Source organism: Excalfactoria chinensis, chromosome 7, assembly GCF_039878825.1.
Source record: "Excalfactoria chinensis isolate bCotChi1 chromosome 7, bCotChi1.hap2, whole genome shotgun sequence".
NCBI classification, from domain to species: Eukaryota; Metazoa; Chordata; class Aves; order Galliformes; family Phasianidae; genus Excalfactoria; species Excalfactoria chinensis.
In genome coordinates, this window is record NC_092831.1 from 29,904,758 (window position 1) to 29,930,543 (window position 25,786).

Genomic DNA, 25,786 nt, shown 5'->3' on the forward strand with positions numbered 1-25,786 from the left:
AGATTTCTTTTCCATTCTCCTTCTATAAGCTCGCGTTTCATAGCGCAGCGAGCTTCTCTGGCAATCAGCGTGGATTCAGCTCTGACAGCAAGATCCAAAAGAGCATCTGTGCACAGATGCATCACCATGGAGGACATCTGTGTTAGCGCTCTATCCTTCTTCACTTACCAACCCTCTGTGTAAATAGGCACTTGTAGTCTTGCAGAAGGCTGCTTAAATTAGCAGCCCTAGGTCTGCTATTTGAAAAAGCTCACCATTTAAGTACAGATGTATGCTGCTTACAGCTGTTTAAGATTTACACCATGCTCATCTCTCACATATGCTAGCTGATGGAAAAATGCATCAGAAAAACTTTTCTTCAAGTGCATCGCAAAAAAAAAAACAGTTTTGGTGCTCTCTAGTACTACAAGGGCTGAGTGTATGGCAGATAATATTTATTCAATCTTAACACTGAGATTGAGGGCATAGTTGTGTTTTTTTTCAAGTCATCAGGTCTTTGATTACTGGTTTCTAGCTGATTCAATTTATTTTATTTTATTTATTTATTTTCCCCAGAGTGTCACTTAATGGGCTGACATGATTCTTTCCTATTTTTATAGAAAGGTCTTTCAGTCAATAGAAATATGGGATAGAGCTGGTAAATAAGGAGGAATGAGCTTACCGAGTCTGCTGGCCTTTGGAAGATTTAAGTTAGTTCTACACTTGTTTCTTTCTCACTTATTTTATCACCCTGCAAAGTGCTCCATGTGTTCTGCTATTCCAGTATTTCTCACCTAAAATGGATCTTACCTGACACTCGCAGAGTAGCAGCAGCATCACACACCGTTATTGGCAGCGCATCAAGTTCACACGCTACTGCCGTTGTGGGAATAGCACCTTTTTGCACACGCATCCAGTAGAGATTTGTCAAGGATGAACGGAACCGCCAACATCTGCTTTCAAGCCCTAGGCTGATTTTATACTTACTCAGGCGCATCTTCCTTCAGCATGTAAATTCAACATCATATGAGATATCAGAGTCATCAAAAAAGAACATACTGCTTATTACGGATAACACCCATTTCAAAAAACTTACTGGCTCTCCGCCCCACAGTTCTTTCAGCACGTCTATTTAAGGCATTGAACAGCTGATTTTGTTTTATCTTTGGTCTTGCATTTTTTTTCTCCATTATAATACCATCATTTCTATTATCATTATTTTTATCTCTTTATCTGAACAGTATTTGCCTGCCTGGCAGGGAATTCTTTTTTCTGTTCTCTATTTTATTTTATGTTACAAAAGTTACCATTTCACTCTGCTATTCCTTCCACAACAGCTTTCCTCTCTCAGTCCTGATCTTTTTATAAATACGCCCTCTCTCCTGGAGTCCGCTCTCTCCTGGAGTCCTGCTGCCAAGCAAGTAGCAAGACTTGAGCGTAGCCTTCATTTCCTGAACAAAAAATTCACGTGTAGATGGAACAATGATCTCAGGGATTAGATAAATTATTTTCACTGCCATTTTAAAACCTTGTAGATTTCTGAGGCAAAAAGAACACTGCTGAAGGCTACCTCTGTACAGTAACAGGTTTCCCAGGCAGGAGAATCCTAATACCTTTGCTTAAATTTCAGGTAAGATAATGTAATTGTTGATTACTTCGTTTTAGACTAGAAATTCTCTCTGGAATCCCATCTGAGATTCCAAGACTAAAAGATCCAAGAGATATTTAATAAGTATCTTTTTTGCTTACTCAGCACTACAAAGACCACACCTGGAATGCTGTGTCCAGTTCTGGGATCCACAGCGCAGATGGGCGTACTGAAATGAGTTCAGCATGGGACCCAGCAGTCAATACGTATTAACTACCTGAGGGACAGAAAGCAGGCAGGGGACCCAAGCTTTACTAAGGCGGTGCCCACTGACAGGACAAAAGACACAAGCTGAAGCACGTAGATTCCATCTGAACGCAACCGTGAGGGTGTTCCAACACTCGTACAGACTGTCCAGAGAGGCTGCTCGACACCTGACCTATCTATCCAAGTTCCAAACACTTTGTTATTTCTTGTGTGTACCTCATATTCTCCAGGTGTGTTGGTGTGCAATACTCTTCACACATTTACCAGTCTGATAACTGCTCTGCCAAATTCCAGGCAACCACAGGACAAAAAAAAAAAAAAAAACAAAAAAAAAAAACCTAGAGGAGTCCCTAGAGTTTTTGAGAAAGGGAAGAAAATAACCCAAATCCTTCTAAAAAAAAACTGGTTCTAAAATAAAGCTGGTTCTGCCATAAGGCAAATCAAGGGACTTGCACAGGAAATCCAGTTCTCAATAATCAAATTGGAAGATGGACCTTGTCAGATCTCCCCAGATGTGATCAACAAAACAACTGTTATGTCTTTGCCTACTAACAATAAGGTCAAAGGAGAGCACAAATGCAGTGCCCACAGCTCTTGCCAATCAGCTCTGAAGTTACCCTGATGCCTGTGACCAGCCCCACACTGGGCACCAGGTCGACCGCTACGGTTCAATCTGCTGTGTGGCTCAGGGCCACTGTCATTGATTGATTTCCTCTTCCCAGTGGGATGAGGGAAAGAACTGGGGGGAAAAAGGAAAAACTCATAGGCTGAGATAAAACTATTTACTAAGAGAGACGAGGAAAAGGATAATAATTATGACTATATACACACATATGCATACACATGTGTATAACAAGTGATATGTGAATAATTACTCACCACTCCCCTGCCAATGGCCAACTAGCTCCCAAGCACTGGAAAAGAGCCAGATGATCTCCCACTCACAAACTCCTGCCAATAGTTGCCACACGGTATGGAATATTCCGGTGGTCACCTTAAGTCAACTGTCCTAATTCCATTCCCTCCCAGCTCCCTGGGCCTTTCTCTGTGAATGGCCTTGGCGCTACACAACGCCACGTAGCAGCAACTTTAAACATCCGTGTGTTATCAACGTGTTATTTTCCCCACAAGCGTAACATGCATCATACCAGACACCCTGAAGAAAATAATCCTATCCCAGCAGAAACTAAGACAAGAGCTAAGCTGCTCAGGAAATACAAAAGGAACAAGAGCGTTTCCTTTTTTAAAAACTACAACAGTAACACTAATTCATAATAATATTATTAACACTAATAATGTTACTTCATTATGCAGTAAATTAAGCATATAAAGCAAAGTACACAAAGCTAAACCTCTGGGCAAAAAAACTGTAACACCATGACCAATTATCCTCCATGTCCCTTATTATTCAAAAGAAATTAACAGGCGACATCAAGTAGAACTAACTGAAAACATCTCAGAGAATGAATATTTTAACTCCTATCAAAATAGGATGTGAAAAACTACCCCAACCAGTCAATAGTAAAATAAGAACAAGCTCAGCAATACTTGAACCCCAATTTGTTGTTCGTTGTACTCGCAGATAAACATACTTATTCATTTCTGGGAATATTTGTTATAACCTTCGAGGCCTACTGAACATATTTTTCTCCTTAAGAAAGATAAAATTCTTTTCAAGTTTTAAAATGTACAAAATCTGGAAGTAAAATACGCCGTAAGAAGTCATCAGCATTTGGAGTCATTGCACAAGTAAAGAAATCCAAGATGGAGGCTAAGTATAAAATCAAAGCTATGACGTTCAAAAATTAAGGAATGCATAACTCTACAGTTTATACTTGGCAGCTTCTTTGTTGTCAGGAAGATCTTAGTAAGGATGGGATCCCATTGCATTAATAGGGCCCCTCACGGGAGCTGCATAATTACATACAAAGTCCAATATTTTACGTGAATAGGTCAGTGACACGGGGACAAAAGCTGAACAGTGATGAAACCAACTTAAGAACAATCCAGATGCGTCGGCTAAAATCTTTTCAACATCTTAACATGGCTTACCCTCAACACTGAAGCTAAACTACATCCTCGTCAACTCCACCATTATCACCGTTCACTGAAGTGCCAAATTACCAGCAGTGAACAATGGGATTTCACCTTCTAGATGACAAGTTTGTGTCCGTTTGCACGGCTGCATTTGAGAGGTGCCACCTACTACCGGAAGCCCTGTGGTTCATCGCTCACTCAGGCCAGCGTTCGACAGGAGAGTCGCTTAGGAAATGCAATACCCATCTCTTCTAACTATGAAGTTGAATTTGATCCAGCATTTGACATTTCATTATCTGTTCTGAACTGCTCTGAAGTGCCTTTTCTACTATTTCTGAGGTCATCTGCAACAAAGACAGGAGAGACACAATAAATGACCTAATAAGCTGATATTTATTTAGTGCTACTTTATAAGCTAATTAACATCTTGCAAATCATTAGATCATTCAATCTATGTTCTTGGAAGTAAGCATGTATTGACCTGAGACCGTACCATACAGCTAGGTGACAAAAAACACCATGCTCCTTCCTTTCACCCACTCCTCCTCTAACTATTCTTCAAATTGCTATAAAAACTCTATAGTAAACTTCACAGGAAGGCTTGGCCTAAGTGATCCTCACATGATTTCTTGTACAGAATACCACCTCTGGGTGCCTTGCATCTAAGGCTCTCTTAGACTACTTGGAGGCTCATCCCTGTGGAAACAGTGTACACTTTGTATGGAGACAGAGGTGCCGTGAGAAAGACTTTAAAAGGGAAATAATAGGTACTCGTATAATTAAATACACTTCCTCAACATCCTCACAGAAATATTTATAATAAACATAGATTATGATGTTTTGCTAACAACACATAAGAAATACAAAATGATTTCTAATATTACCCACACAACAAATGATTTTATGTCGTGTACCTGACTGACACTTCGGGGCACGATCAAGGCCACCAGATAACGCGTTGCCATGAATGCGTTAGCGAGAGCCAACATTCCTCAGACTGCTTCCTGCAATTAATATCATCTAAATTCTTATTAAGGATCCAATGCAATACGCCAACTCCCGAGTCACATATTAATAGTAACCATTTTACACTAGTGAAATAAGAAAACTGTACTCTTCCTGACAGGAAAATGAAAGGAAACGGATTATGGTGATGTGCATCTTACAGTTCTGCGTTCCTAGTCCCAGTGGATGTGCGTATGGACAATCTGGAAACTCCTAGGCTCCTACATTTTCAGAAGGAAGAAAGGAACATGAAATCTTGCCTGCTTTGATACAGCGAAGCATTATAGCTTGTCCAAAAGCTGTTATCTGTCAGAGATAACTTACATTGAAATGTGGAATTAAGTCACGCATGACTCAGTCTTACAGAAAACAATCTCTACCTCTGGAGTCTGGAGAACAATACTAGTTTAGCAGCCTCGGTAGCATTTCTGCTGACAGCTCCGTGCAAACCGACAACTACCTTGTATTCAACATACTTCCATTTCCCTGCATATAAAATACTTCCGACAAACACACGGCAAAGTTACTCGGATAGCAACCAAAAAATAAGCACTTCTATTTTTACTTTTCTAGAAATCGATTGATACGGGACACACCGGAAAGAGTTTTACACAAAGAAAACCACTTAAATAGCGAGAAGCACGTATTTAATTAAATGCTTTGCAAAGATACATGAATAAAGCTATGTGCATGATTTTCTTTAGGGATGGCCCCAGATGTTTATTTTTTTATTTTTTTAAAGACACAAACAAAAAACTTGGAGAGCGCAAATGCAATTAAGAAATGAAAAACTAAGTAATGTTGTACCTACATACTTTACAAAATAAAGCATGTCAGTGGTACAAAACGTTTTATACACTGTACGACCAACAAATAAATGCACCGTAACATTGTTCTCTCAAACACCGTAAGCCTAACAGCTAAACTCTGAAAACGATATTGAGTCAGCATCTTTATTTCATCAGCCTTCTACAGAGCCATTTAGCACCATCGCTTTTGTTTTGTTTTTGCCCTGCCTATCACCTTTCTAGAAATAATAACAGAAGCATAGCACCTTTTAATAGCTAAAATAACAATATGAATATTAAATGCATCCCAACTTTCAGAGATGAGGTAGCTCACGCTAAGAAATGATGGTATTTTCTTGCCTTGACAGTTCAAGACCAGCAAGTCAAAATTATTGGTAACGTGTGTCGGGATGCCAGCTAACGATCAGCCTTTTCTAACATTTCCTTATTAGCCATTGGTCTGGTAAACACGTGAATTATTGGCAATGTACTTAAATTGGCACCATATATAAGACGCTGGCATAATTTGATACATAATGGCTTATTAGATGGGCAAGAACTGGAAAAAAAAAAAAAAATCATCAAGCGTAGGGTTTGATATATTTTTGAAAGATCAATAATAATTTAATTGAACTGCACAGATACATGGTGAGCAGTAAAATCGGGTCTCACAATTGAAGAAATGGGACACTTACTCTGAAATCTTTTATTTACCCCAGTAGTACTTGTACTTCATAAATTAATCGTGGCTGCAGAACACTCTTATTAGCAAACTTTAATATAAGAAAGTGCAACAAAAACAATGCCAGATTCAGTTGACCCTGTATGAGAGCTAGCTTCCTGTCTGCAAGAGACACTAATAGCTATTACGCTGGCACCCGCGGGAAGATAAACTGGGGTAGAGACGGTAGATAGAACTGAGATACAGCGAACGGTTCACAAAAGTGCTCCACGTTCCTGTTATTCGGTACACATCCAACCCAAAGAAATTACCACTAGATGTTTACGTAGTCCCACATGAAAACTACCTATTTTGAATACCTGCAAGTTCTGAAGTAATCTGAAAGAAAAGGAATGAAAAGGAGTAACATTATTTTTAAAAGGCGGTCATTGTTTCTCTTATAATTGTACTGCTGCACAAAAAGAGGGCTCAACCATTTAAAACAGAAGGTTTGAGAGTAAAATAAATATTCAAAAGGAGGCCGGGCATTTAGAAACTGTATATACAATGCTGATCCAATATCAGCCATTACTTCAAGAGTCTCAGGATTAACTTCAATCAGTCTAAGTTCATGAGTTTAATTGCTGTTGCGGCTGAGTACTGTGTTCATTTCCACCCTTCCTATCACACAAAACAAACTGGCCCGATTTCAATTCCAAATTCCTGGTCAGTGCTGCCAACATCCACCGGTGCGATATCTACGATAGGCAAGCGTGCCACATTCTGCGTTCTGTACTCAAAGACCGTCTTGCCCACATTACCGTTACGTTTCTGGAAGGAATAAAAAATAAAAAAAATAAAAAAAAAAAAAAGAAGAAAAAAAAAAAGAGTGGAGAAAGATTAGTTCAGATCTCATCTGAATTCCAGTTGGGTGAGACAACTGTCTGAGGCATTTCAGGATTATCTCACTGTACCTTTGCTGAGCAATCCTCTCCTTCCTGCACTGTACCTTCATTATTTTAAAGCGTCTATGTCTTGCTTTCATCGTGATGAACGGCCCTGACCAATTGATATGGGACAATTCCCCCCTCACGATGGACTGGCTTTTCCTTTCATTATTAACTTCTTCTTTCTATGTATATGTACCTGCACACACACACTTGAAGTACATTGCTTTAAAACAGAAAGTATTCTGGTTTATATCGAGCGCAAAACTGATCTTAGACAAATTTTGCTCAGACCTTGGATTCGGCTGAGAAAACTGCTGACAAAATCTACACTACGCTCACTTGTTGGATTCAAGGCTACAACAACTATCTGGAGGAGGAACACTTTCCTCTCCAATTCAGTCCGTCTCGATACCAATGCATTTTTTCTAGAGTATTGCTGCAATAATCCTACCTATTTGGCAGACTACTGCTTGAGATGAATTCATTTCTTTATGAAATTCCACAAAGAAACAACAAATGCTGAGTGCAAAAATGCAAGCTGGTATGATTTAAACATCAGTATGCTGACTAATAACTAATAGTTCATAAATATCCTCCAAAGACATCAATGACACAAACTGAGAACAGAAGTAATATGCCTTTTCTGTTACTTCTGTAATTCATACTGCAGTTCTGCAGTGTTTTATTTATCCTATTCCATGGACTGCTTAACATAGCAAGAAATGCTACTGTTAAGAGCCAGAAGTCTTTTTTTTTCCATACTATCCACAGAGAGGCTACTTACAGAACAGCTGTCATGAAGAACAGTGTATCTGAATCGGTTGTTTCCCTCCGCCTTGATCTCCAGGTCATTGGCCCCTTTCAGAATGACAGCTTTCTTCAGGTTCTTTGTTTGGTCATCCATGTACCCAACGCTGTTCTTGCAGAGATAAGTGATATTCTGGGAAGCTTCCTTTGACAGGAGACGCAGAAACGTCATTTGAGTGACAGCTGTATCCCCGTAGACAAACTGTGAAGACATGAAGTCAATCACCATTCATTACATAAAAAGTCATTACCAGCTTGTAAATTCTATAAACATGTCATTATCCTAACTCTTTCCAGACACGACTAGTAGGAGCTTTATGATGTACAATCTAAACACGGTTGTTTATTTAATTTCACAGATGCTGAAGGAAATGTAGGCAGCCTGCAGCAAGTATCATTTGGGAGGATTCTGGCCGTTTAGCACTGAAGCTGAAAGGCAAAATGAAATTGTGCTTTACTACAATCTCAGACAAGTATTAGTTAGAATCTGTAACACGGGCGCATGACTACTAAACAGTTCCTACTGTTTAGCTATCAGATTGAGCAGTGTTTCCAAACATGAAATACTCTTTTACAGTTTTATTCAAGATCATACAATCAAGAAACGGCCTGGGTTGGAAAGGACCACAACTATCATCCGGTTTCAACCCTCCTGCCAATGTGCAGGCCACCAACCACCAGACAGGGCTGCCCAGAGCGATATCAATTCTGGCCTCGAATGCCTCCGGGGATGGGACATCCGTAACTTCCTCGGGTAACCTGTTCCAGTGAGTCACCAGCCTCTAAGTAAAAAATCTTCCTCCTGATATCTAACCTAAATCTCCTGCCTGCTTCAGTTTGAAACCATTTTCCTTTGTCCTATCACTACCCACAAGCAGCAGTTCCCCCTCCTGTTTGTACACTCCCTTCACGTATCGGAAGGCCACAATGAGGTCTACCCATAGCCTTCTCTTCTCCAGGCTAAAAGATTATTACTTCTTCACAAGACCACAGGACTTAAAAACAAATGAAAAAACCTCCAGACATAGCTCTGCAGGCAGCTAAACGTCAACTGTTACTTCTCTGGTCAAGGACAGTTGTCCAAAACTTCACAGTAAGGTGAAAGCATCTCAAAATAAGCAATCGATATCACGTCTGTTCTTAACATTACACCTGCTCTCAATTCTGACTCTTCAACAGGAACTTACTGAAACAGGCCCTATTGCATTTACCCATTGCATATTCATTTTAAAGATAATTAAATACTCCATACAAAATAACAAGTGAAAAATATATTTGGTTTTAATTTAACAAACCAGGACTAGAAACGATCAAAGGCAGTCAATTATTTATATGTTTTACATAGCATAAATTTCTGTCATTTAGCAGGACCGCCAGACCTACCTTTAGAAGCAGGCTTATCACAGAGAGAAAACTGAACGGGAAGCAAAGGACAAAATTTTCATCTGCCTAGAGACTGACAGATTCAGCACTGTGTACTTGAAAACAAATGACACGCTTATTTTCTATAAACGTACATTCAATGAGAGAATCTATAAAGCGAGTCTTGTTTTCAGCAGTAATGAGCTTTTTTTCAGAAAGCAAAGAAATCAACTGAAACAGGAGCAATTTCAGTCCCATATTAGGGCAACAATACACTTTAAGGACAAAGATAATAAGTCATTAAAGTAGATTATCAGAGAAGCTCAAATTTTTAAGGCCAACAGAAATAAACATCTACCAGCAGTGGCAGCTTACAGCCAATTCTGCCTTAGATGTACTTGCACTCTTTTTCCCTTTCCTGTAATAACTGCATGATAACTAATTTTATACAAAGTCGGTCAAAACAAGAAACAAAATGTCTTAATACAAACCAAATTTGCTCAGTGGAGCAGATGAAGTTCTACATCAAAAGAAACTAACGTTCATCCTAAGTAGCTTCAAAATAAATACACCTAGTTACCTGTGATCCCCTGTTCATATCAAGGCCGTACCAAATGGGCTTTGAGTCAGATGATCTGCTGGCCCACCATGTTTTACGTGGGATAGTTGATGGATTTGCAGAAATGCAGGTCTCTCCAGTTTCCATGTTGCAGTAAACTTTTATAGCATCTTCAACGCAACCCTGATTAGGATCAATCCAATATTCACCTGCAAAGGATATAAAACATAAAATTCTGTTATATTACGAGGATTCTTGAAATAACAGGAGAGATACAACCAAAACAATGTCCTGACAGTACAAAACACAAGAAAAGACAAGCATTTGTTTCATGTCAGCATCCAATACATGTTTTGACACGCAGTTCATTTTAAAGTCGCTTCAGATGCGAGCGAATCAGCATTTCAAATACTTCCAAACTGAGGAATCGAGACTTGACAGTTGTTTAAGGTTAATGTTGCTCAAATCTATTTCAAAGCTGCCGGATGCTCCAAGTGCATAAAGAACACGGAACGGTTAGACTAGTGTTTGATGCAGGTGCTTCTCCTAACGTTGATGCTGGTGGTAGTATTTGAGGAAACAAGAGAAAAGACTTACCTAAGGGGTACAAAAAACTGTCTGCCTTCCAGTCTATCCTATCAGTGGCAACTCATATAAATGACAGGAATTCCAACTGGCGCGTTAGCATTTTACCACCTACCAATTGCCAGTAGGAAGCGGTAGCAAAGAATTCTGGATGGAAAGAACTCATGCGTCATCAATCCTATTTTGACAGTAATATTTTGAGCTAATAGCTATTAAGCAAATAGTCACAACTGATGTAACTATCTCTGTCATAATCTAAGTGGTATTATCTGCTGTAAAAATACATATACAAATATGAAACACGGTTGTGGTGAGGAGGGAGTCTGCCTCTTCTCCGGCATAGCTAAGTAACAGGACTAGAGGGAATGGCATTTGTGTTTCATATAGGAAAAATTCTTCTCAGAAGGAGTGGCTGTCCAGAGACACGGTGAAGTCTCTGACCCTAGATGCATACAAGAAACATGGAGATGTGACACAGAGGGACACACTTAGTGGGCATAGCGGTGAAAGGACGGTGGTTGCACTAAATGGTCTTAGTGGTCTTTTTCAACCTTAATGATTCTATGCTATATACCAAATGAATAAACGCGGTGTATATCAGAACACATATCTCACAGGCAAGAAGAAATCATTTCCTGTATGGAAGAAGTTTTTCAGTTCCCCGTGTTCATGCTGGATTAGATCAAAATCTAAATAGATATTACACACTTTTTTCACGACTAAGCGTATACTGGAAGTAAGAAGACTGTTACAGCACATACAGAAGGCAGAGTGTTTACACTCACCGCTCTTCTTGGATGGGTGGCACAGCTTCAAGTCATCACAAGTCCGTGCTGGGTGTTTCTTCGAACCGTCTGGGCTTCGCATAGTCTCAATCTGGCTGCTCAGTGACTTCAGCGTGGCATGGACTCCTGGGTCTGTTTTATTGTGGTCATCAGGAGCTGCTTCATCTTCAGTAAACTCTGGTAGTGGATCTGCCATAGCGTCATCATAGTGTCCCATAATGTCACCGATGGCAGCAGTGAGGTGCCCTGGAGGGCCTGGGGGACCAGGAGGGCCAGGATCACCTGGTGGACCCTAAAGTACAACAAAACAAAACCAAAAAAAAGGCATTAGAGGCACAGGAGAGTAAAAACTAAGTAAACTAATAAACAAGTCAGTCCCTAAAAAAACCCAAAACTTTGAGTTCACTCACTCTGATGTGCAAGAAAAAAGGAAAAAAAAAAAATCACATATAGGTAAACACTTCACATTTCCAGGAACAGAGAACTTCACATGAGATACCGCACTCTAAGATTAGAGCTGCACCCTGCTTCACATCTTCGGTGTCTGTCTTAATATCTTGCTCAACTTCTTCTCAGTTTAGCTTTTACAAAACAGCTGGAAGAAGCCAAAGCCTCACGATTCCAATTTTTAAGTCACCCGTCCCTCCTTGTTCTCCAAACCCAGCCTAATAGCTGTAAGAAGTTTTCAGAGCAATCTAACATTCCTGCCTACCCTGAGTCACTCTAGACTGTGCTATCTACAAAGGTAGCCGAGTCTTGAGATAGAAGACATCTGCCACCATGCATTATATGTCCATCTGCAAGTTCTGAGCGCTCTTCTTCGGGAGCAGAACGCTTGCAATATATCTACATTGTACGTCTGATGCTCTAGCATATGAGATGGTATACAACAAAGCGGCACTGCCTTTGAGGTAAATTACTTCAGAATGCACAACACTAACGTTCCAAAATAAGACAGAGCATACAGCCAAACTGATATAAGCAGCATCTCTCAAAAGAAACACTTAGCATTTATTTATTTTTCGTTCCAATTATTAGATGCATGCAAGTCAACATGAGAATAAAAACTGAAAATACCGTTATATAGTATTTCTTGTATTGTCTCATAATACTAAAGAACTATTTGGATACACATTTTATTCTACACAGACTATTCATTCACTGTTGATATCACAGCAGAAACTGAAATACTGATAGCTGGTAGAAATTAAAATGAATCAGAGTAACTATTAGCACACGATAAAGACAAGAAACACCGTGAATATTTATTGTACACGGCAGAAAAGAAACCAACTTGTATGTTAACGTGCAAACGTGTATTCCACCCTTTCTACCTTCTCTCTCAAAACAAGCAACATCATTTCTTAAATCTTCACATGGGCATCCATGCCACCCTTTTCTCAAATACCTCCTGTTTCCAACTACCCTTCTGGGGATGATATACCATATATTTTATACATCATGATTTGATAAATGTGTTATATGCCTGCTGGATTTAGAAAAGTTTAAGAGTTTTGCCAAAACAGTCAGTGTTTTTTCTTCGTCGCTCGTTGTTGATGGCTTAAAACTTCAGCCTGAAGGTCAGCCGAGGTCAGTATTAGTTTGTGCTGAAAATACAGACTGAAGAATCTGCTTAATGCAACGCATGATAGAACATGCTGCTGCTGGAAATCTCAGTGAATAAGACTGGGGATACCAAGAGGTTCAGATGACAATGAATTAGGTATTAGTCCTTTTTAAGCACAGTCACCCGTTAGCTGTTGGAGAAACTGTATCTGGTATCATGATTTGTCTCGAGTGCGTGGATGTTTGATAAAGTGCTGCAATGTAGTATGGAAAAAATATCTCATTATTTGAAAGTAACCTCTCTATTTCCATCAACTTACCTCAGGCCCAGCTTCTCCTACACTTCCTCTAACACCAGGAGGCCCAATTGGCCCTAGTAGTCCAGGGCTTCCATCTTTGCCTGAAGGACCAACCGGACCTGGAGGACCCTACACAAAATTGGAGAAAGAAGAAATCTGTTTCAGCATTTAGTAACAAATTATACAAAACCACCTTTCTACAAACAATCACATAACTCCAGAACTGCAGGGATTGGAATGTACTTCTAGAGCTACCCCAGCTCAGCGCCTTGCTAAAGTAGATTCCCTACATCAAGTTTACGCAGGAAAGCATCTGGGCAGGTTTTGAGTATCTCCCTAACAGGATAATCCACAATCTCTCTGAGCAGCCTGCACTCCGGTGTTCTGAAACTCTAAGTGAAAAGTTTTTCCTTGTGTTCATAGGAAACTACTTGTGTTCCAGTTTGCACCCACAGCTCTTTGTCTTGTTGATGGGCACCACTGAAAGGAGCCTATTCGGGAAGCAACACAATTATTTCTATTACCAAACTTCAAAAATCATTCTCTTTGTTCTCCTCTAATGCTAAGACGGCAGTTTTACTGTTCTACCAAAGTCAGCCACCTCAGACAACTTACTCGGAATTTACTGACCGTCTCTTCCTAAAAGATATAAGCAAGTCCCACTTCAAATGCTATATCTTATAACAGTCGCTGCAAGCCCAAGTTCATACGGACCCAGAGACATCCTGTTACATAAGAGAAATCACATTTCTCCTTTACCAGGGTCAGTGATACCCCTAGGGTGTAAGAAAGACCAAAAAGTAGAACTGCCACGTACATAGCTTTGCATCAGATGCAGCGTAAGCGTCTGTACAAAGAGACTGCAGATCCGTAGTTATCCCGATCTATCCATCTAGCTCTCTTCATCTAATTTTCTTTTACTAGCTATTTTCATCTGACTGCATTTTATGTTAAGTCTCGTTTATTTGGCAAGGCAACATCTCTCAGCAAAAGATATGGTAAAAAACGTATAACAGTGTTAACAATAAAAGCCAGTAAATTAAAAACAAAACTCAAACTGAAATTTAATTGTGGAAAACAAAAATGGGAAAAAGTCCCAGACTGAATTTTTAAACTCACCCGAGGACCAAACGGGCCTGGAATGCCAGGACTGCCCTGTTCACCAATAGGGCCCTAAACAGAAGAAATGATCCACTTAATTGCCATGTTTAAAAACACATTCTTTTTGCCTTTAAAAAAATGGTTTATATCACATATATGTGTGAATAAGTTTATGTTATATTTGAACAAAGGTAATAATCTTTCCCTCTTCTAATTAGTTTTCATCTTACTCTCTTTACGTCATAAAGACATGGTAACAACAGCAACCTCAGTTCAAATGAACAGAATAATGATGCATAGATACTGGTAAAGTTGTTTCAGCAGACTAGGCTGGCCTCATGTCATTTAGAATCAGTGCTATTATCAAGTCTAAAGATGGTTTAACTGGTTATTTATTTGTTTAAGTGGGCTTTTTTTTTTTTTTAAATTGACTGTTTGATTACTGGTTGAAACATTCAGCTCTAGCAACTATCAAAAAAATTAAGTTTTCCATTTTATTTCCCAACAATTATCACCAAATTCATGAAGTTTTTACAAGCACTGGAGAGAGAGAGAGACTGCCATAGTCATCATGAGATGTTGGATTTGATTCCTTGACTGTTAAAATACAATGGCATTACCCAAAGGTACCAACTTCCCAATAGAACAGCGCTGTTCTTGCAAAGCAAAGGTTTACTTCGCTACAAAAGCAGTACGGTCATACGGCAATAAAATACTAGCAAGTGCATACAGACAGGACACTCGAAAATACCTAATGGGGCCAAACAAACCAATGAACTTGTGGTTTTGTTCTTTTGTTGTGAGTTTTTCCTATTTTTTTTTTTTGTTTTGTTTTTGTTTTAATACGTTTATAATACGCGGTTTAACTGCCAAGCAAATATGATTCTAGTATAAATAAAACAGCTTACAGGAGGACCAGGAAGACCTTGAAGCCCAGTGAAACCTCTGTGTCCTTTCTGGCCCCTGTCACCTCGATCTCCATTGTCACCTTTGTCACCACGAGGCCCTTGAGGACCCTGTAAGAATCAGTAATTATATGTTAAATTCTAAACTGAGAAAAAAAAAGGACAAAAAACTCATTTTCTTTCAGGTGCTGAATTAAGACCTCCTTCACTTCTAAAGATAATGATAATAATAAGATATAATAATAAGAATATGCTGCTGAGGCAGCTTCGGGAGTTGCATTTTTTACCCAAGTATAAGCCAACAAATACACAAGACTGTGCTACTGTTAATTACAAGTGTGATAGGCTTAGTCTATTTAATATGATAAAAGAATAACAAACAAAAAATCTGCAATAGTAATACTAAAGAAATTACATCTTGAAATTAACACTGACAAATTTCTCTGTATTCATGGATATTGGAAATGATTTCCATGGTCAAGACTGAAGTATGACAAACCTTTCACAGGCTTGTAACAATAAACAAAAAGCCTCCAGGTCACACTTGAAATTCTTGAAGTTCCTATTGCCTTCGTTATGATTTAACTACAACTAAAGTTACACTGTTTAAATGCAGACAACAGAGTTTGGGCTCCCCAGTACAAGCGGCTGGATTCTCCTGCTGTCAATTTCTTTCTTTTCATTTTAGATAGGTTGAAAACTTCCATACTCATTCAAAAAGTGTTAAAAAAAATAAATAACACACTGTGAGCTCTCAGTTCAGTATTTCTTATCTTAGCTTTCACGCTCAGTTTCTCAATGCCAAATACCAAATAGTTTATCGATGTATCCTTATCACTAACTACTCAGTAAACATATCCTTTCACTCATATGACTTATGCTTAGGCACTGGACAACATTCCTTAAATTTCCCATTAGCAAATCTTTTTTTTTTTTTCCCCCCATTGTTGGATTATAAAAGAGTTACGGAGCACAAAAAGATGGGCTTTGTTTGCACCTCCATTGGACTGAACTCAGAATCTTCTAAGCTGAAAAGGCAGTTTCATGGGAACAGGCGATATCTTTTTCCTTTCTGTCTTTTATATTTCTGCCATTTTGACCTAATAATCTGCCTTTTAAAAACTCTAGCATTCATTTCTTCATTCTTATGATGAATTCTCAGACAGATCATTGCCAATTACTAACTCAGGTCTACCATCCTCAGGACAGCATCACGCTCCAAAGAGACTTGAAAAGCATTTGGACATCAAAACACTTAATGCCCAAACTTTGCTTAATATTGAGATTTGGGCTCTGTTTCTCATGCTCTGTCCCATTAAAACAATCTCAAATAAAATCATAGAGATCATGGAAAACTTACAGGCAAACCTCTTTTTCCTGCACGGCCTGGGGGACCCACTGGCCCTCGAGAACCCTAAAAGATTGCACAGAGATGACATGTGACTTGATCGGCAAAAGCAGACAGAACACCATACGTAACTACATAAATGCACACATAAATACACACATAAATTATTATAACCAAAACAAAACAACTCACAGTTTCACCTCTTTGACCTGCATCTCCTGGAGGGCCAACAGGACCTGGAGTTCCAGGACCTCCTGGAGAACCAGGTAAGCCTGCAGGGCCAGGTTCACCACGATCGCCCTGCGAAACATAATTTCAATATTATTTCTCTGTAGACAATGGAAGTAGACAAAAACAATAGGAAGTTAACATTCTCGATGTATTTTCCCCTAAGCAATAACACATAAGCATTCCTAATTTATTTTATCACAACTGCAACCTACTAAGATAATCATTCTGTAAGAACTTAAGTCCCAGTTTCCAGGGACAGATGTTCTCAATTCTGAGAGATTCTTCTAACTCGAAGCTGTAATTGGCTTTTAAAGCAAATTCTTCATCCCAGTTTATTGAATGAAAAAATCAGAACTGTTAAAACAACACAGTAATAAACTGGAGATTTACAGATGTAAGAAAACAACTTATCCTTACACGCTCTCCAACAGCTCCATCTCGTCCTGGAGTACCATCATTACCAGCAGGTCCCTAAAGTTATGAAACATATACAGTCAATGATTAGCTCCGTTATCTCACAATTCTACATGACAAATTTACAAGTTGTCTTTCTCTGGTTTGGGGTTTTTTTCTGCACATTACTAGGCTCTAACACTTACTTCAGGACCAGCTTCCCCCACAGGTCCAGTGGCACCTGATTGGCCAATAGGTCCTGGGGGACCTTTATCACCGGGTGGCCCTGTGGGACCTTGTTTTCCTGGTGTACCCTTAAAGAAATGACAAATATTACATCAACATCTTAATCACTAGAAGAAAGCACGAGAAAAATAATGCCTATAAAACACTGCTCATGAGACTGAATCACTCTCAACATTTTTGAATTCCTAAAACAGAAAATAAAGGAAAGTATTTGTAATGGAAATCTAAACCACAGCTTGAAGCAGCGATTGAACAACAGGTAGGCCAACCCAGGAGAGCTCAGGGGCACGCAACACATCCGAGTGACCAGAAGGTCTGGAGCCAGGATCCACGCTTTCCCAGACCTCATTTAAGGGCTGGCAGTGGAGGGAAGGGGATCTTGTTAAAGATCCTCATGTATGTGAGGCCTTCCAAGGGTAAGCAGATTCTTTCCTTTCTTTCTGCTTACACAGTTGCTGCATTTGGCCATATCCTCACTCGCTGCAGCTTAGGACTTTAGCTGCTATTACCGCTGTGCTTTCCATCGCATTATAACGTTACAGTATTCTAATAGATTTTGAATAATATTTAATACACTGCAATGTTTTTACGCAATTTATTTGTGTTACTCACTTTAAAACTGGCTTGTATGGATTAAAAGCTTCCCTGTCTAGTAGCAGATCACTAGTACACAATTTCTTGGTCAATGTCTTAAGGCCTCATCCGCAGTAGATTAAGTCTTCCCAACACTGGGAAAATGCAGGCACTTGGAAGTAATTTACACCCATGAATTCTTTTAGCCTGGAATGATTTCCACCTGTCAAACTACAAAGTGACTTTGTGGATCTAGTACTAGTGGCAGAACTTCTGTACTACCGTTTTTCCTAATTCTTTATTTAATGTTTTTGTCTCCTGGATAATTAGGCTTTGTCATAAATACCACAATGAAGTAAAAAGCAGAAGTGGCAATTGGGAATACTGTAGTTAACAATTTATGAAATAACTATTAAAGAACATTTACTCACATTCAAGTGACTCTGGGGCACTTAAATGAGCAGTCCGGTGTAGGGCTTGTTGTGGCTTTTTTTCCCCAAAGATATAGTTTCCAGTCAACTAACAATATTTTAGACAGATGCCTTAGCATATAACCCACTTAGTCTTAATTCAGGTTCAGGACATCCAATGAATCAGAAATAAAATCTCCCACTTCATACAATTTTATGAGATCTAGTTATTCACTATTCTCTCTACGTTCACTCCGAGAACTCATGTTGTCCAGTTTTCTCTTCCCACTGCGGTGCACTATGCTCTCAATCCCATAAAGACAATGAGAAAATCCAAGGTCTATATCAGTTCGGTTGTTACTTACTGCAGGACCTGGCAGCCCTGGCATGCCTCTTTCCCCTCGCTGTCCTGGCATACCAACAATACCTCTTTGACCAGTAGTTCCCGCCGGACCTGGGGGGCCATCTGGACCCTGAAATTCAAACGAGAGAAAACAACATTACCATCATTTTTGTAGCAATAATATGACAAGGCCAAATCTGAAGTTAGTTGAGGGAGAAGTAATGACACAAACGTACCGGCTGACCATCTTCTCCTGCATCACCCTTGTCTCCAGGACCACCAGGGGGCCCAGCTGGTCCTCGATCACCCACACGACCATGAGAACCTGGATCACCACGAAGACCTGGGGGACCTTCTTTTCCTGGCTCACCAATAGGCCCAGCAGGCCCTGGAGCTCCCTATTAAGATTTAAGAAGTTTTATACCACAGACATATTTCTGATGAGGACAAACAACCACCAAGGACTCAGGGAGGAACCACGTGCGACAGAACATGGAGTTTGTACAACATCATTTACGGAGGCGCTAGACTCCTGAGATTTTACAACTACACCCACGCTTACACCTTCTTCCCTCCTCCCATCACAATTTCAAATCACTCTTTTAAAAGACGCTTTTTATTTTTTAACTTCTATTACATAACTACTGCTAAAACGATACTGGAAACTATGGCAAAAGAACAAGCGCAAATTTGTATGCAGTGTTTTCATTCATGAGGTCCAACAGAGTGGTGTTGCAGACCTTCGTTCATTTCTCAACTAACTTTAAAGGACTTCACATTCACATTATGTTTTCCATAAACTTCACCTTTCCATAAACTTAACATGACTACAATTTATTGTGTAAAAAATTTCTGTGAAGTTGAATCTTCACTTGTTGAACCACAGTTAAGTTTTCTTTTTACTCAAGAGTTTAAGAACACTTACACGTGAGAAATTCTGGTTTTAGAGTTCTAGTTTGATTTTAAAGGATCTTAAGAGTAACTCCGCTGATGAGAAACTAGCAGAGCCCATTCTCTTTTAACTGAAAGTCTCCTAATCTCAGTCACTACTGAATAAAAAAAAAAAACAAACAAAATCAAAGGACATGAGAAGATAAGATTGTCGCTTTGTTAACCCCTCAGAGTAGTTTGAGAAGCTGACTCAAAGCCTAGCTAAACACTAATTTGGACTAATTTGTGCAAATTTGGACACAATGGATCAGTTGCAAGACAAATTAGTTCTGTTTAATAAAGTACGACGCAAATACAGTCACACAAGTCATTGTTCACAAACTGCTCTCTTCCGTAGCATCACGTGATAAACATTGCTTCATGCTTCCTGTTTTATTCAGGTTTTCAATGACTGAGTTATAATATACATCTACTACTAAAACATCAACAAACTTACAGTAGGTCCAGGAGGTCCAACTCTTCCAGCAGATCCTGGGAATCCAGTAGCACCCTACAAATAAATTAATATCAACTTTACTAAAAGAAATAAAACAACAGAGTTACCTAAAGAGTTCTTAACCGAGATAGTGAAACTGCAAAATACAAGCTGAGAAGAGGGATGGCACACACGCTAAATTAAGTTGACACATTAGATTGTATTTTCTGTGAGGTAACGGTAGACAATCTACTTACAGGGGGACCCTGAGTTCCTCGACCACCTTTCAGACCGGGAACACCTGAAGGACCCTAAGAGAAAAGGAGAAAGAGAGGGATGACGGCCAACACTCAGAACACTTCAAGAAGAATCAATTTACGACACTATTATCTGATGATACTATTTGTACTTACTGGTGGACCAGGAGATCCAGCAAGCCCCTGTGGTCCTGGAGATCCAGCATCTCCTTTCTGTCCAGGTTCTCCAGGTTCACCTTTCACGCCTGGCTGACCATCAGGCCCCTATAAGAAATCATATTATAGAAGCAGCACCAGAACAGAGAATACCACCTCGTTCTAACCGAACACGTCACTTCGCAGAGATCATCTGGAAATCAAAGAAAATATAAATCCACAAAACAGTGCATCTGCTCAGTGCGTTAATTCAAGTTAAATGTAATTGTTCATCGCAATCTGCAAAAAATGACAGGTACGGTTTTCTGAAAACTCTGAAGTTGGGATTTCCATAGAAAATATTTTGATTAAGTACTTGACAGTCCTTTACATTTTATGCTTTCCTCAGAACCTGTTACGTTTCAGAAGGAAACTGAACCAACATTCTCTTTTCCAGACTATCTTCCCATCAGGGAAAGCAGGCGCCTAATTCCTTGTGAGGGAAAGTTTGAAGTACTCACTGAAAAATCTCACAGATTTTCTGTTTATTCCCTGAATTCACGCCTTCCTCCACCAGCCAGAAAGTAAGCCTTTGCTACCTTCAGTAGACAACACTTCACAATTGCTTTGTTTTAATCTCAAAGGAACAACTCAGTGTATTCACATAGATATGAAATCCAGTGAAAAATTACATCATCTTTCCCAAAAATTTTTTCCACTTATCTAAGGTATTCATTGGCCCTCTTCACTACTTTGTATAACGATGGGAAAAAGAAGCAGATCTTCCAACAAAAAATGTGACTCGTTCCCAAACACTGCAGTATTACTCATAATGAAGGAAACTAAACAAGTCAAAGCATGACTAAAAGAAACTCATTAGAGTTACGAAACGCATACCGGAGGACCAGCAAAGCCAACAGCACCAGTTGGGCCATTTTCTCCTCGAGAACCCTAAAAAGATAAAAATAAAATTAAAAAAAATAAAAATTAATAAGTGTAATTGTAATTAAAATAAATACCTGTTTATATGCGGGAATTTTTATAGGCAAATAAAGAATGAACTATTTACTGTTATGTGATTATATTCTTGGTCTATTAATCCGAATCACATGACCATTTAATCACACAATAAAAGATGCTGAGTATAACAACTAGGCCTGCCACGTAGTCAAGACTACATCAACTTTTGGAATCTAGCAACAAAAGACGTATGCAAACAGTAGAACAGCCACTTCCAGTAGTAGCAGGATTAGCTAATAACACACATTCTAAAGAATTTACCATTCCAGTCAGATACTTCCGGGGAAAAAAACTACCAACAATTCAAAGGCATACTTCTTCAGCAAGGTCAGAATGGGCTGTGAACTGCTTCAGCCGAGCTTCTCACATACCATTTGTTTGGAAAGAGAGAAATTGAAGGCTGCCAAGCTCCAGCATTCCCCAGAGGCGTGCAAGCCTTTTCAATTTATACCAGAATTAAGATTGTTCTGATTTATTACAGAGAAATAATTCCAATCTGTATGAAGAATCTAGAAGGGCTGAGCTTCTAGCTTTTTAGTCATCATCATCATATCATCATAGTATCATAGTATCGTGCGAGTTGGAAGGGACCTTAGAGATCATCGAGTCCAACTCCCGGGATTCAAGCCCTCTGTGTAGCAGCGCGGCAGTTCTGCCACTTGCGCCACAGGGGGGATTCGAACCCGGGCCCCCGGAGCTGCAAGCGGCAGTTCTAACACCGTGCACCACCGGGGGCACACACAGTCATCCAGGCCAACTATCAAGATCTCCAAGATCATAAATAGAAGGAAGAATAGGTGAAAAGAACTGACACTTTTGGATGAATCAAGATTGATCTCTGTGCTCTGTCCTTCTAAGTAATTTCATGGATACAGTAATATCTGTAATTGGCAGTCTTTTTTAAAAAGATCTGAACGATTTGAACTGTTGTTATACTTCCCGAATTGAAGTAAAAGAAGGTAACTCTAAGTAAAGATTGCCCTAAAAAAAAGTAGCAGACAGATGAACAAGACCTGGCAACACTTTCACAAGTGCACAATATCACGATAGGGACTACCTAATTTGGCTTTTAAAAAAAAAAAAAAGGAAACTATAAAAGTAAATGATACAAACACCTGAAGCTTGGATCAGAATTAATATGCTATTAATATAAAAATACTATGAATATATTTTAGTAATTTTTAATTCATATCAGGTGAAAACTGAACATTTACTCACAGGGTTTCCACGAGAACCGGGAGGACCGACTAGACCGCGAGGACCTGGTTCACCCTTCAAACAAAATTTGAAGTTAGTTCCCAGTAACTTATCTGATCTGTAGCAGAAGTGCCAATAAGGTACGATGACATCAAGAAACTTGATTAGGGAATGGCAGGAAAATATGTTTACCTTTTCTCCAGTGGACCCTGCTGGACCCATTGGGCCTATTGGACCGGGAAGACCCTTTTGAACAAATTAAATAGAAAGAAAGTTAGATAAATAAAGCTTCAAAATGGTTATTGCAAAGCCTCTGATATGATACCATTCCCATTATTTCTTCTTTTCTTTAAATTCTTCTTTTTGTCTGAAAACTTGCCAGGTCATCCATATCTAAAATTTATTTGCATGGCCTTTCATAGTGACCTAAGTTCAGTACTTCTGTAGTCTTCCATCATTCTTTGTTTCTTCACTAACTTCAACTTATCCTTTTCAGCATTTATGAGTAAAGCCAATGATAAAAAACAATAATAGCCCTGGCTTTATTTGGCATTCTTAGGAAGAAATTAACTTCTTTTTTATCCACTTAACACAGAAGACCTCGATATCTTTTACCCTAGTTGTGCACACTTAAAAATAAAGTGTCTGTCATGACTTTGGAAGATTCGTATACATCTTGCACGCTCCCCTAAAGCATACTATCTCTTTATGGCATAGTTGGGCAAGTGAGTTCCAATTATTCCATCCAAACTGATCAACCACACCGGATCTTACAACACTAACGCTTCTCCTTCCTTGTGTATTTCAAATCTCAAATTGACATGTTACTTCCACGAATCTTTACCATTAAAGTCTGAATTCCAGTTATTATAATACAAAACATGGGCTTGAAACGGACATGCAAGTACACTGTGCCCAATTGTCTTGCAAAACTTGACCAGATTTGAAGCATCGGAAAAAAAATGCGTGAACTCATCATATCTCCAAGTACAGTTTAAATCTGATCTGGGTACCCCCTAACACAGTAAACTATCTTCCGTGTGGAGGGCAGATATTAAAAGAGTTACAGGTTTTACTTACTCTTGCTCCATCGTTTCCAGCAGTACCTTCAGCACCTTTCTCACCTACACCGCCCTATGAAAAAAACAAGAAACGCTAAATTATGACACTGAATGCTGAATAGTTCGCGCTATTGCACAAACGCAATACGAAAAGATAAGTGATTCTACTTGGCACAATAGAAATACTTACTCTATCACCCTTCGGACCAGGAGTTCCAGCAATCCCTCTTTCTCCAGGCATACCCTGAAGACCTGGCGGGCCTGGATCACCAGGTGTCCCACTAGGGCCTGGGCTTCCCTGAAATCAATGAAGTGCAAGTTATTGTCTGTTCATCTGAGAAGTATCTTAGTCTCCAGGCTGCAAAACACACTGTGCCTGTGTTGAAGCCTCTTGGGTAGACTTTTAAGTAATAATTTTCTTTTAAATTTTGAGCTTATGTCCGAACACTTCTCATTTCCCATTGTGTTTCTCAGGAAATCCAACTGTAATACCATAGTCCTCTCAAATGCATTAGCGCGTAATCACACCACTGCACGTTGGCCATTAGAACAGGCCAAAAAAGAAGCTTGAGCTTCTCTCTGCCTTTACCCTGATGCTTCATCAGTTGATTACACAAAGCAGCAGCAGGTAGAAACAACAAGGAGAAGAGATGTTCTATTGACACTTCTTCTCCCGCAGCTCACATCCAATACAGACCTCACATAACTGGTGCGATCTTCCAAGGACCAATTAAATCAATTGCAGGTGAAGCAAAGATACACAGTTTGCAGCATTTACTATTAAACACTCAACACTGCCAGCTCTCTTAATGTAAATTGATACCGTTTTTAAGAAAGAACCATTATTAGTCTTCTTTTCTGTAGCAGTTTAGAAATGACTTTGTCTCGTTCTACTGAGAAGTATACACCATAAAAATTTCTCTAATGCTCTTCTGAAAAACGATTATATAAGGCATCACTTTGGCAACAGAAATCTCTCTGTAGCTTACCTTTGGACCATCAGGACCGTGTCCTCCAGCCATACCCTTTTCACCTGGAAGTCCTGACACACCCGGCTCTCCCCGTTCCCCCGGATTGCCACGTTCTCCCTATGAAATGGATCGTTGATTCTTATTTACTAGTCAAGGCACAATTCTGAGAGCAAAAACCTTAAGTACACTATGAGCACAGAACTATTATGTAAAAAAAGAGCATGTGAACTAATTCTACATGGGCTGCTCCAAAAGTAATGCCTCCTATTTCATTACATTGGCCTGCACTGTCAGAGGTGTATGTTAAAAGTACATAATTAGAGACTGAACCTTCCCACCAATATCCCATTACATTTTGTTGCCATGCAGCAGATGGCAGCAGAGGGGCAATCTGACAGAAAAGCACCTGTCATGGAAGCAAGAATGAAGCAAAGATGCGTCACTGAATTTCTCCGTGTGAAAAAAGCTGCACCCAGTGGCATTCTCTGATGCTTCCAGAAAGCCTGTGGAGACCAAAAAGTGGATGTGGGCACAACGAGGTGCTGGGTGGTGTATCTTAGCAGTGGCAACAGCAATGTAAAAGATGAGACATGTTCTGGACAGCCACGTACTTGCACACCATGAAATCAAGAGCATCTTGATCTGTGTCAACCAGAGGACTACGACCAGGGAACTGTGTACAGAGCCAAACATCAACCTCAGTGCACTGAAACGGTGGTAACACTGGAATATCACAAAGTTTGTGTCAGGTGGTTCCCACAAACACAGGAACAGAAAGAATACCGTAAGCAAGTTTATCACAACCTAATGAACCAACACAAAACCAATGGTGACAGATTCCTGGATCACATCATCAACAATGATGAGATGTCATGTCACCACTATGAACCAAAGACAGAACGGCAGTCCTTGAAGCGATGACAAGTGAATTTCCCATTGAATAATAAGCTCAAGATGCAGCCCTCAGTGGCTACAGAGACATGCACTGTCA

At 39.5% G+C, this 25,786-nt stretch overlaps 1 protein-coding gene across 1 annotated transcript in view; it reads right to left on the reverse strand.

The window, feature by feature from the left end:
- Positions 1–5,514: 5,514 nt before the first annotated feature.
- COL5A2 (collagen type V alpha 2 chain) overlaps positions 5,515–25,786 on the reverse strand; it is a 100,113-nt gene continuing 79,841 nt past the window's right edge. The window contains exons 33-54 of the mRNA XM_072342159.1: positions 24,814–24,912; positions 24,015–24,122; positions 23,844–23,897; positions 22,956–23,009; positions 22,785–22,838; positions 21,444–21,497; positions 20,568–20,675; positions 20,412–20,465; positions 20,176–20,229; positions 19,025–19,186; positions 18,811–18,918; positions 17,423–17,530; positions 17,241–17,294; positions 16,785–16,892; positions 16,605–16,658; positions 15,248–15,355; positions 14,358–14,411; positions 13,260–13,367; positions 11,374–11,665; positions 10,025–10,212; positions 8,060–8,284; positions 5,515–7,156 (exon numbers count right to left, since the gene is read on the reverse strand). Coding sequence (XP_072198260.1) covers positions 7,010–7,156; positions 8,060–8,284; positions 10,025–10,212; positions 11,374–11,665; positions 13,260–13,367; positions 14,358–14,411; positions 15,248–15,355; positions 16,605–16,658; positions 16,785–16,892; positions 17,241–17,294; positions 17,423–17,530; positions 18,811–18,918; positions 19,025–19,186; positions 20,176–20,229; positions 20,412–20,465; positions 20,568–20,675; positions 21,444–21,497; positions 22,785–22,838; positions 22,956–23,009; positions 23,844–23,897; positions 24,015–24,122; positions 24,814–24,912 — 2,355 coding nt within the window. The 3' untranslated portion in view covers positions 5,515–7,009. The remainder of the gene's footprint in view (positions 7,157–8,059; positions 8,285–10,024; positions 10,213–11,373; positions 11,666–13,259; positions 13,368–14,357; positions 14,412–15,247; positions 15,356–16,604; positions 16,659–16,784; positions 16,893–17,240; positions 17,295–17,422; positions 17,531–18,810; positions 18,919–19,024; positions 19,187–20,175; positions 20,230–20,411; positions 20,466–20,567; positions 20,676–21,443; positions 21,498–22,784; positions 22,839–22,955; positions 23,010–23,843; positions 23,898–24,014; positions 24,123–24,813; positions 24,913–25,786) is intronic.